We start from the raw sequence: 13,016 nt of genomic DNA, 5'->3' as shown, positions 1-13,016 counted from the left end.
AACCTTGACATATTTTAAGAGGTAAAACGTTGCATTCTGTACCTAATTTTATGGCATGGTCTCACGGACGTTAGCGTGGTGACGTCACACGCTGCTAGCTACGTGGGAACTCTGTTTCGTTTGTGCGTAAATATAACCTCTTTGTCATATATTAAGTAAAAGCTAGCAAGAAATAAACACTTCTAAAACTGAAAACACTGTTTTTAGAACCTAATAATACTTATGAAGTCATTTAAAAGACATTTAGCAGATGTTAGCATTCAGTTAAGTTTTTGAGTGGCAGGGTGACACAGCCAACCAGAGTAGAGCTGCCCCGTGACGTCACAGTCTGGTTGCTAGCTGCAAACTCAGTTTCTGGAACCTAATAATTACTTAATAATAATAACAACTGCAAACTATACAGAACACAATGCTCACACGGCCGAGGGTATTTTAGCATTGCGTTATTTTTATTTATATGAGGAGAGGAGGTGCTCTTAAGAGAGATCGATCTTCAAAAGGTTCTTGAAGAGAAAGCAGGATGGCCCTACTCCGAGACAAATGGGTAGCTACCTCCACTATCATGGAGTTACGATGGATAGTAGTCTGGACTTCAATTTTCTTGTGCATAAGGATGGAAATTCCAGACGTGTTCTTGTGAAGAATGTCGTAGTTGAGATGAACATAAGCCTGTACGATGATTCAAGTAGCTGGGTGAGGACTCAGTAGTCACTCTGTAAGCAAGCGTGACTGACTTGAAATGAGTCACATCATAAATAAATATAAAATTAACTGCAGGACTATTAGGCATAGGGCTGTCGGCCCAAACAACAATTCAAACTGAAGCTCTGTGAAGAACTCCACTTGGCCCTAATGTCACATTTGCTAAATTTGTTGGTTGGAAGCAGGACATACATACTTTTTAAGCACATACTCACTTTACTTTTCAATGTGGACAAAATCAGACCGACAATGGACAGCCTGTCCTCTTTCAGCCCCGTAGTCAGGATCTCTGGCAGGAGCTCTAACACACCAAATTAAGGTGCCATCAGTACATATATGTATTGCAACTGCAGCAAATAAAGTGTAATCTATGTACAAATCTCACCTTTGACCTCCAAAATTTGCCCAATCATTGGATTATCTCCAGAAACCAAGAAGGACAGCACAAACTGGATAAAAGCCATGCGGACATCCAGTCTTCCCTGAAAAACATTTTTTTTAACTTAATCCATTCATCACAGATCAAAAACTATGAAAAAGATGCACTGTTCATCATACCTTTGTGTCACGTCTCCTTGCCAGTCCAGACAGGCCTTTATTGATGTGAAGATTATTTAAAACGTCTCTGGCAGCTTCTCGACCCTGAGACACCAAGGCGGTCAGGAGGCTGAGGCAGCGACGGACAAACCTGCACACAGCGTTAAACCACATCAAGCCACCAAGAACCCCAAGAGCATTGGAATTTGAAATCGGCACCAACCTGTGATGGTCTGTATGGAAGGAAGCCTGGAGACGTTTCATGTGGCTAGAAACTATTTTTTTCACTATAGCATTGCCGACCATGCTGAAATGGGACAGATCACTGGCTGTCCTCAACAGGATCATCTCCAAACTCTTGAAAATCAGCATCATCTAGACAGAAGCAAGATTTAATAAATGACTGTTTCTCCTTTAAATGCAGGTCATTTTAACACCTTCACCATGTTTGATACGACACATGAGGAATTATAAGAAAATCAGCTCTATATGTGTGTAAAACAACACATGACTGGCTGTTTCTGTTTTCCCTCAGTATTTATTCCAATACTTATCTTTGTCAATGGAGCTCCTCTATCTACATACTTCCCCTCATCCCCCCAGTGCATTAACATGCAGCATTCATGCCCTTTATTCTTCCACTGTACAGATTTTCATTTTCTTACCCGCCGAGGATCAAACTCTGGTTATTGGCGACTCTGTTTTGGGAAATGTGAAGTTAGCGACACCAGAAACCATAGTCAATTGTCTTCCGGGGGCCAGAGCAGGCGACATTGAAGGAAATTTGAAACTGCTGGCTAAGGATAAGCGTAAATTTGGTAAGATTGTAATTCACGTCGGCAGTAATGACACCCGGTTACGCCAATCGGAGGTCACTAAAATTAACATTAAATCGGTGTGTAACTTTGCAAAAACAATGTCGGACTCTGTAGTTTTCTCTGGGCCCCTCCCCAATCAGACCGGGAGTGACATGTTTAGCCGCATGTTCTCCTTGAATTGCTGGCTGTCTGAGTGGTGTCCAAAAAATGAGGTGGGCTTCATAGATAATTGACAAAGCTTCTGGGGAAAACCTGGTCTTGTTAGGAGAGACGGCATCCATCCCACTTTGGATGGAGCAGCTCTCATTTCTAGAAATCTGGCCAATTTTCTTAAATCCTCCAAACCATGACTATCCAGGGTTGGGACCAGGAAACAGAGTTGTAGTCTTACACACCTCTCTGCAGCTTCTCTCCCCCTGCCATCCCCTCATTACCCCATCCCCGTAGAGACGGTGCCTGCTCCCAGACTACCAATAACCAGCAAAAATCTATTTAAGCATAAAAATTCAAAAAGAAAAAATAATATAGCACCTTCAACTGCACCACAGACTAAAACAGTTAAATGTGGTCTATTAAACATGAGGTCTCTCTCTTCTAAGTCCCTGTTGGTAAATGATATAATAATTGATCAAAATATTGATTTATTCTGCCTTACAGAAACCTGGTTACAGCAGGATGAATATGTTAGTTTAAATGAGTCAACACCCCCAAGTCACACTAACTGTCAGAATGCTCGTAGCACGGGCCGGGGCGGAGGATTAGCAGCAATCTTCCATTCCAGCTTATTAATTAATCAAAAACCCAGACAGAGCTTTAATTCATTTGAAAGCTTGACTCTTAGTCTTGTCCATCCAAATTGGAAGTCCCAAAAACCAGTTTTATTTGTTATTATCTATCGTCCACCTGGTCGTTACTGTGAGTTTCTCTGTGAATTTTCAGACCTTTTGTCTGACTTAGTGCTTAGCTCAGATAAGATAATTATAGTGGGCGATTTTAACATCCACACAGATGCTGAGAATGACAGCCTCAACACTGCATTTAATCTATTATTAGACTCTATTGGCTTTGCTCAAAAAGTAAATGAGTCCACCCACCACTTTAATCATATCTTAGATCTTGTTCTGACTTATGGTATGGAAATAGAAGACTTAACAGTATTCCCTGAAAACTCCCTTCTGTCTGATCATTTCTTAATAACATTTACATTTACTCTGATGGACTACCCAGCAGTGGGGAATAAGTTTCATTACACTAGAAGTCTTTCAGAAAGCGCTGTAACTAGGTTTAAGGATATGATTCCTTCTTTATGTTCTCTAATGCCATATACCAACACAGTGCAGAGTAGCTACCTAAACTCTGTAAGTGAGATAGAGTATCTCGTCAATAGTTTTACATCCTCATTGAAGACAACTTTGGATGCTGTAGCTCCTCTAAAAAAAGAGAGCTTTAAATCAGAAGTGCCTGACTCCGTGGTATAACTCACAAACTCGTAGCTTAAAGCAGATAACCCGTAAGTTGGAGAGGAAATGGCGTCTCACTAATTTAGAAGATCTTCACTTAGCCTGGAAAAAGAGTCTGTTGCTCTATAAAAAAGCCCTCCGTAAAGCTAGGACATCTTTCTACTCATCACTAATTGAAGAAAATAAGAACAACCCCAGGTTTCTTTTCAGCACTGTAGCCAGGCTGACAAAGAGTCAGAGCTCTATTGAGCTGAGTATTCCATTAACTTTAACTAGTAATGACTTCATGACTTTCTTTGCTAACAAAATTTTAACTATTAGAGAAAAAATTACTCATAACCATCCCAAAGACGTATCGTTATCTTTGGCTGCTTTCAGTGATGCCGGTATTTGGTTAGACTCTTTCTCTCCGATTGTTCTGTCTGAGTTATTTTCATTAGTTACTTCATCCAAACCATCAACATGTTTATTAGACCCCATTCCTACCAGGCTGCTCAAGGAAGCCCTACCATTATTTAATGCTTCGATCTCAAATATGATCAATCTATCTTTGTTAGTTGGCTATGTACCACAGGCTTTTAAGGTGGCAGTAATTAAACCATTACTTAAAAAGCCATCACTTGACCCAGCTATCTTAGCTAATTATAGGCCAATCTCCAACCTTCCTTTTCTCTCAAAAATTCTTGAAAGGGTAGTTGTAAAACAGCTAACTGATCATCTGCAGAGGAATGGTCTATTTGAAGAGTTTCAGTCAGGTTTTAGAATTCATCATAGTACAGAAACAGCATTAGTGAAGGTTACAAATGATCTTCTTATGGCCTCGGACAGTGGACTCATCTCTGTGCTTGTTCTGTTAGACCTCAGTGCTGCTTTTGATACTGTTGACCATAAAATTTTATTACAGAGATTAGAGCATGCCATAGGTATTAAAGGCACTGCGCTGCGGTGGTTTGAATCATATTTGTCTAATAGATTACAATTTGTTCATGTAAATGGGGAATCTTCTTCACAGACTAAAGTTAATTATGGAGTTCCACAAGGTTCTGTGCTAGGACCAATTTTATTCACTTTATACATGCTTCCCTTAGGCAGTATTATTAGACGGTATTGCTTAAATTTTCATTGTTACGCAGATGATACCCAGCTTTATCTATCCATGAAGCCAGAGGACACACACCAATTAGCTAAACTGCAGGATTGTCTTACAGACATAAAGACATGGATGACCTCTAATTTCCTGCTTTTAAACTCAGATAAAACTGAAGTTATTGTACTTGGCCCCACAAATCTTAGAAACATGGTGTCTAACCAGATCCTTACTCTGGATGGCATTACCCTGACCTCTAGTAATACTGTGAGAAATCTTGGAGTCATTTTTGATCAGGATATGTCATTCAAAGCGCATATTAAACAAATATGTAGGACTGCTTTTTTGCATTTACGCAATATCTCTAAAATCAGAAAGGTCTTGTCTCAGAGTGATGCTGAAAAACTAATTCATGCATTTATTTCCTCTAGGCTGGACTATTGTAATTCATTATTATCAGGTTGTCCTAAAAGTTCCCTAAAAAGCCTTCAGTTAATTCAAAATGCTGCAGCTAGAGTACTGACGGGGACTAGAAGGAGAGAGCATATCTCACCCATATTGGCCTCTCTTCATTGGCTTCCTGTTAATTCTAGAATAGAATTTAAAATTCTTCTTCTTACTTATAAGGTTTTGAATAATCAGGTCCCATCTTATCTTAGGGACCTCGTAGTACCATATCACCCCAATAGAGCGCTTCGCTCTCAGACTGCAGGCTTACTTGTAGTTCCTAGGGTTTGTAAGAGTAGAATGGGAGGCAGAGCCTTCATCTTTCAGGCTCCTCTCCTGTGGAACCAGCTCCCAATTCAGATCAGGGAGACAGACACCCTCTCTACTTTTAAGATTAGGCTTAAAACTTTCCTTTTTGCTAAAGCTTATAGTTAGGGCTGGATCAGGTGACCCTGAACCATCCCTTAGTTATGCTGCTGTAGACGTAGACTGCTGGGGGGTTCCCATGATGCACTGTTTCTTTCTCTTTTTTGCTCTGTATGCACCACTCTGCATTTAATCATTAGTGATCGCTCTCTGCTCCCCTCCACAGCATGTCTTTTTCCTGGTTCTCTCCCTCAGCCCCAACCAGTCCCAGCAGAAGACTGCCCCTCCCTGAGCCTGGTTCTGCTGGAGGTTTCTTCCTGTTAAAAGGGAGTTTTTCCTTCCCACTGTAGCCAAGTGCTTGCTCACAGGGGGTCGTTTTGACCGTTGGGGTCTTACATGATTATTGTATGGCCTTGCCTTACAATATAAAGCGCCTTGGGGCAACTGTTTGTTGTGATTTGGCGCTATATAAAAAAATTGATTGATTGATTGATTGATTGATGATTCTATTCCATGTTTGCTGTGTGTTTCCTCCATACAGCCATAGGGGAGTTTTTCCAGATAAGCTGTCACTGGATTTTTAACCCTTACAGTGAGGAAAATAAATATTTGTACAACCTGCGATTTTGCAAGTTCTCACACTTAGAAATCATGGAGGGGTCTGAAATTTTCATCTTAGGTGCATGTCCACTGTGAGCGACATCATCTAAAAAAAAAATCTGGAAATCACAATGTATGATTTTTTAATAATTTATTTGTATGTTACTGCTGCAAATACGTATTTCAACACCTGTGAAAATCAATGTTAATATTTGGTACAGTAGCCTTTGTTTGCAATTACAGAGGTCAAACGTTTCCTGTAGTTTTTCACCAGGTTTTCACACACTGCAGCAGGGATTTTGGTCCACTCCTCCATACAGGCCACTCCAGAACCTTGAAATGCTTCTTCCGGAGCCCCTCCTTAGTTGCCCTGGCTGTGTGTTTGGGGTCATTGTCATGCTGGAAGACCCAGCCATGACCCATCTTCAATGCTCTTACTGAGGGAATGAGGTTGTTTGCCAAAATCTCGCAATACATGACTCCATCTATCCTCCCTTCAATACGGTGCAGTCGTCCTGTCCCCTTTGCAGAAGAGCACCCCCAGAGTATGATGTTTCCACCCCCATACTTCACGGTTGGGATGGTTTTCTTGGGGTTGTTCTCATCCTCTAAACATGGTAAGTGGAGTTGATTCCAAAAAGCTCTATTCTGGTCTCGTCTGACCACATGACCTTCTCCCATGCTTCCTCTGAATCATCCAGATGGTCACTGGTGAACTTCAAATGGGCCTGGACATGTGTTGGCTTGAGCAGGGGGACCTTGCTGCCCTGCAGGATTTTAAACCATGACAGCATCATGTGTTACTAATATAATCTTTGTGACTGTGGTCCCAGCTCTCTTCAGGTCATTGACCAGGTCCTCCTGTGTAGTTCTGAGCTTTCTCAGAATCATCCTTACCCCACAAAGTGAGATCTTGCATGGAATCCCAGACCAAGGGAGACTGACAGTCATCTTGTGTTTCTTCCACTTTCTAATAAATAATCATAACAGTTGTTGTCTTCTACCAAGCTGCTTACCTGTTGTCCTGTAGTCCATCCCAGCCTTGTGCAGGTCTACAGTTTTGTCCCTGGTGTCCTTAGACAGCTCTTTGGTCTTGGCTGTGGTGGACAGGTTGGAGTGTGATTGAGTGTGTGAACAGGTGTCTTTTACACAGGTAACAAGTTCAAACAGGTGCAATTAATACAGGTAAAGAGTGCAGAATAAGAGGGCTTATTAAAGACAAATTAACAGGTCTGTGTGAGCCAGAATTCTTGCTGGTTGGTAGGTGTTCAAATACTTATTTGCAGCAGCAACATACAAATAAATTATTAAAAAAAATCATACATTGTGATTTCTGGATTTTTTTTAGATTATATATCTCACAGTGGACGTGCACCTAAGATGAAAATTTCAGACCCCTCTATGATTTCTAAGTGGGAGAACTTGCAAAATCATAGGATGTTCAAATACTTATTTTCCTCACTGTATATGTGAGGAACTTGTGTGAAGTTGAACTTGGTCAATGTGAGAAACCTCTGACACCATCTTTTGTAAAGTGGAGTTTCTAATCAGTATTATTATCATTGGTACAGTTATACTTTGTTGGCAAGTATTTCATTTTCTTTTTACATTTCTTTTTCCATTTTTACCAGAGGCCAAAATACGGCCATCGGGTATTGCGAAGGCTTTCCGTCCATCCGTCCGTCTGTGCTCAGCATAAATCCAGTCCTATTACTGTCAGGGTCTTCAAATTCACAGGGAACATTCTTGGGACACAAACCTTGGACAAGTTCAAAGATGGCTAACTTTGACCTATTTTAAAGGTCAAAAGGTCAGATTCTGTTTCCTATTGCTATGCTCATATGGCTGAGGGTATTTTAGAATTGCGTTATATTTATATTTTATGAGTGTTAAAGGTTTTAACACTATATTTTTGGCTTTGAGTGAGAAAAGGGGGAGTATGTCAGGATGCTCCTGACACAGTCTGGCATGGTAACGGAATGACCTAGAGCACCATGCTAGTAGAGCGCATACCTCTGCCAACACTAGTTCCCAATTCCACAAATTTTAACCTTGGAAAAAGTTTTCAAAGTCAAAGTCAGAAGTGGCTTTTCATAAGCTAAATTAGATGTGATCAAGTATATATTTAGTTCATTCACTTGAATCAAAGTTTTTTTTGTGGTGTTGTCAGGCTTTTGTTTTGTTTTTTATTTTTTTCAACTTTTCCGGTTTCTGAATACTTTTTCAGATAGTTTTCACAGAGCATTGGTTATCTCTGCTATGCACAATTTGTCATTGCTATTTGGCACTTGGTTTCTGACCGATAACTGGAATAATTTCAAATTCAAATTGGAACCTCCATACAATTTTGGTGGTGTAGGTAAATCCATAACTGAAAAATGAGAGTGATTGAGACACTTTTGATTGAGATATAATGAAAAATGTACACCAAATGGGCTATTCAATATTAAATTCAAATGTCCACAAAATCCACAATCTGGATCAGAACCAAATCAAATGTTGAGCAACAGTGAGTGCCAGTCTGCACCTCACTTTAAAATGCGCGCGTGATTGGGGCATTTTTGATTAAGATATAATGTAAAATATATATTAAGTTGCATTTTCAATGGCTACAAAATTTGTAATTTGGATCAGATCCAGATCAAACTTTGTCAATCGATAAAGGATACCATCCTACATAATGCTCTCAAATATGAAAGCAATTCAACCTTTTTTGACAGAGTTATAAATTTTTGAAAATTCATTGATTCATTTGTTAAAGGATAGGGATTTCCCACGATTTTTTCTGACTTTGACCTATGACCTTGAAAATTTCATCAGTTCTTACCTATCATGATATGAATCCTCTGTAAGAATTTCATAACGATATATGAAGAATTGTGGGTTCCATTCTGTTCACAAACAAACAAACAAACAGGGGCGAAAACATAACCTCCATCCAACGCCATTTAGTGACACAAAGTAATAGATGGTGTCTATAGTTAGGTAGGATCAAGGTCCCAGTTTTTGATGTTACTGTTGTTGTCCATTCGGCTGCTCCCGTTCTTGGTCAGGGTCGCCACAGCAGATACAGCCAGATCCGCATTAGTATTTGACACAAGTTTTATGCCGGATGCCCTTCCTGACGCAACTCCAGTGTAACCTGGAGAAACACAACCACTGGTGTTCCAAAGAGGTCTCCCATCCAAGTACTAACCAGGTCTTGCACTGCTTAGCTTCCAAGATCTGACGGGATCAGGCTCACAAAATGTTATCAACCTGTTTCTCCGCGGTGCTCACCTGGGGTTGCTCAAAACTCATGGTTCAATAACTAGCAGGACCGGCTTGACTGCTCTAATTTTTGTCTACTCATATTCTTTAAACTACAACAAGCGTTGTCACACTATGACGGATTGAGTAAACAGATGGGTAATGGATAAATTGACTGCATTTATATAGCTATAGAAATAATTTGTCTGCGTTTATCTCTTCTAGACTGGACTACTGCAATGTTCTATTTTCTGGTTTACCGCAGTCCAGCATTAGGGGTCTGCAATTGGTTCAAAATACTGCAGCCAGACTTTTAACACGAAGCAGAAAGTTCAACCACATTACACCCATTTTGGCATCTCTTCACTGGCTTCCCGTCCCAGTGGGATCAGATTTTAAGGTTCTGCTACTAGTCTATAAATTGTTCATGGACTGGCACCTCCCTACCTAGGTGATCTAATTAAACCTTACGTACTGGACCCGGCTTTGTGTTCTCAGGGTGCAGGACTACTTTGTGTCCCTAGGGTGAATAAGAAGTCTGCGGGTCATAGAGCTTTCTCTTATCGTGCCCCTGTTCTGTGGAATGATCTCCCTGTGTCAATAAAACAGATTCAGTAGAGACTTTCAGGTCCAGACTTAAGATGCACTTATTTTCCCTTTCATATGGTTAGCATACTGGCATAGTATAGTTCTACGCTTTTTACTCTTAAATCATTTTATTAGGAAACGGAGCGTGCCACGGCCTCAACTTTACCTAAATTCTGGGTCTTTTAGTGAAGCTTAGGGCTAGTGGCTGACGGTCACCTTAGTATTTCCTGTTTTTCTTGTTGTTTAATGCTGGCAAATTATACTGTATTTCTCATCTTTTGATGCCTGATTCTGTTTTTTCTCTCTGTTTAAGGTGCAGTTCCATCCAAAGATGGGTGTGGTATTTGTGCTGGAAATCCTCCTGTCCTGTGCACCAACAGCATTTCGTGTATATTCGTTTTATGAATTGTTCTGTAATTTATGTCTGTAGCATGGCCCAAGCAGAAGGTTACCCCTTTGAGTCTGGTCTGCTTGAGGTTTCTTCCTCAGAGGGAGTTTTTCCCTTACCACTGCTGCTCTGGGGGTTAGTAAGGTTAGACCTTACTTGTGTGAAGCGCCTTGAGGCAACTCTGTTGTGATTTGGCACTATATAAATGAAAATAAATTGAAATTGAAATTGGTGGCAAAAATCGCTTAATCCATCAGTCTCCTGTGGATGTGGGGGTGTGACTGACTTGGATAAGTACAGGATATGTAACGAATAAAACTGACAATGAACGGAAACACAAACTAGAACACCCTGGTATTGTGTGCATTCCCCATAGTGTAATGCAACCTGCTTTTTGGCAAAACAAATTTAATAAAGTTCATATTTTTACTTGGGATTCATGAGAAGTTTTTTTGGAGTTAAAATGACAGAAATTAGTCTATTTTACCTCACTCTCATTTTGCTTGTCACCTTCCAGTAATTTGAATATTTCTGCGCACTCCATGGAGATTTTAATGTAACCTTCCACCACATCATACAGACCAGGACACGGCAGCTTCTCGGCAATGGATATGAAAGTCGTCAGTCCTGCAAAAATAGCATATAAAAATTAATCAGCAAACTGTGGCTTCAGTTGACGTTGGTGACCACAGAGCTCAGCTTCGTCTGTGAAAGTGTTCTCACGGTTCTTCTCACCCTTCGTGGCGGTGGTGGCATCCTTTAACATGCCTTTAAAAACAGTCCCGTTAAACTCCGGGACGTTCTGTTTGTTCCGCGGTCCGTTGGACTCCACGGAGTCCACACTGCCGCGCCTTTTAACCATTTTAACGTGACTATACAACCCTTACTCTTTAACTACCTAGTAACACTCATTTTTATTACTACAAATAAACTCCAGCAGAACGACCCACGTTGCAAAAAATAAACAGAAATCTGTCCAACAACATTATCATCCCGGCCGGAAACTTTAATGGAGTAATTTCAGTTCCTACCACACGCTGTTGTAAGAGCATTTCAACTGTTGTCCAAAACACACACACACACACACATACGAGAAAAAAGTCGTAATATTACAAGAAAAAAAAAAGTCGAAATATTATATTATGACTTTATTCTCGTAATATTACGACTTTATTCTCGTAAAATTACGACTTTATTCTGATAATATTACTTTTTTCTCGTAAAATTACGACTTTACTCTCGAAGTCTTAAAATTACGACTTTATTCTCGAAGTAAAAAAAAAAACACAAATTCTATGTGGCCTTAAAACGCCGTCGTAGTCAGCAGATTGTACAAATTCAGATGGAGTTATTTATTTATTTTGTTGTTGTTTTTCTCCTACCTGTGGGGGGGGAGTCACAAGACTAAACGGGAGTCCAATAAAGGACACATTTAGCTACATGGGGTTTTTCGATTAGCGTACAATTTTGAGATGAACATTGCTCCAATTTGAGTGAGAGTGAGTTAAGTGAAATTGTGAGAGGACAGGAGACGGACGTGCTGACGACGCCACACCGCCACCCAGAGTCAGCGTGTGGAAGTCTGTTAGAGTGCAGCTGGTAGTCAGAAAGGAAGAAAAATAAAATGTAAAAGAAACTAACATGAATAAAAAAAAACAAAAACAAATAAAAAATAATAATAAAAAAAAACAGAAAATTGTTTCTTTGCTCAAGATTTTCTTTTATTTGCTCAACATTGTTTTCCTATGTATGGAAGCCCATTTGTGCCACTTGAAAAAAAGGTTTTTTGATTAATTGCGAGATAGTATCTCGCAATTCTGACATATTATCTCACAATTCTGACTTCTTATCTCACAATTCTGAGTTACTATCTCACAATTCTGAGTTACTATCTCGCACTTCTGACTTATCTCGCAATTGTGACTTATTATCTCACAATTGTGACTTATTAACTTACAATTCTGAGATACTATCTCGCAATTCTGACTTATTATCTCGCAATTCTGAGATGCTATCTCGCAATTCTGACTTATTATCTCACAATTCTGAGTTACTATCTCACAATTCTGAGTTACTATCTCGCAATTCTGACTTATTATCTCACAATTCTGAGTTACTATCTCACAATTCTGAGTTACTATCTCGCAATTCTGACTTATCTCGCAATTCTGACTTATTATCTCACAATTCTGACTTATTATCTCACAATTCTGAGATACTATCTCGCAATTCTGACTTATTATCTAGCAATTCTGAGTCACTATCTCACAATTCTGAGTTACTATCTCGCAATTCTGACTTATTATCTCACAATTCTGACTTATTATCTCATAATTCTGACTTATTATCTCACAATTCTGAGATACTATCACGCAATTCTGACTTATTATCTCGCAATTCTGACTCACTGTTGGTTGGCTCTCACTGCGGAATTGTATCACTTCCTGTTCCGGAGCACAGCGATGTTTTGCTGTATCTGTTAGCTGTTTAATCTGTGCAGTTAGATTGATCTAGATAACGATTTGTTTCACAGTGTAATCTTCACGTGCCTTAACTAAAGCACTCCCTCTGCTGAATCACCTCTAAATTATTTACACATTATTCACTTTGTGTGTTTTTAGGAATCTGCTAGCTTAGCGCAGCTACTAGCTCATTTTTGATCAGGATATGTCATTCAATGCGCATATTAAACAAATATGTAGGACTGCTTTTTTGCATTTGCACAATATCTCTAAAATTAGAAAGGTCTTGTCTCAGAGTGATGCTGAAAAACT

At 39.7% G+C, this 13,016-nt stretch overlaps 1 protein-coding gene across 1 annotated transcript in view; it reads right to left on the bottom strand.

The window, feature by feature from the left end:
- urb1 (URB1 ribosome biogenesis homolog) overlaps window positions 1-11,230 on the bottom strand; it is a 69,477-nt gene extending 58,247 nt beyond the window's left edge. Inside the window, exons 1-6 of the mRNA XM_034166585.1 lie at window positions 10,978-11,230; window positions 10,730-10,869; window positions 1,463-1,614; window positions 1,261-1,390; window positions 1,088-1,184; window positions 918-1,003 (exon numbers count right to left, since the gene is read on the bottom strand). Of these exons, the coding sequence (XP_034022476.1) occupies window positions 918-1,003; window positions 1,088-1,184; window positions 1,261-1,390; window positions 1,463-1,614; window positions 10,730-10,869; window positions 10,978-11,104 (732 nt within the window). The 5' untranslated portion in view covers window positions 11,105-11,230. The remainder of the gene's footprint in view (window positions 1-917; window positions 1,004-1,087; window positions 1,185-1,260; window positions 1,391-1,462; window positions 1,615-10,729; window positions 10,870-10,977) is intronic.
- Between the last annotated feature and the right edge of the window lie 1,786 nt (window positions 11,231-13,016).

Source organism: Thalassophryne amazonica, chromosome 3 (assembly GCF_902500255.1).
Source record: "Thalassophryne amazonica chromosome 3, fThaAma1.1, whole genome shotgun sequence".
NCBI classification, from domain to species: Eukaryota; Metazoa; Chordata; class Actinopteri; order Batrachoidiformes; family Batrachoididae; genus Thalassophryne; species Thalassophryne amazonica.
Note: the sequence above shows the minus strand (reverse complement) of the source record. Positions and strands in the feature narration are given on the sequence as shown.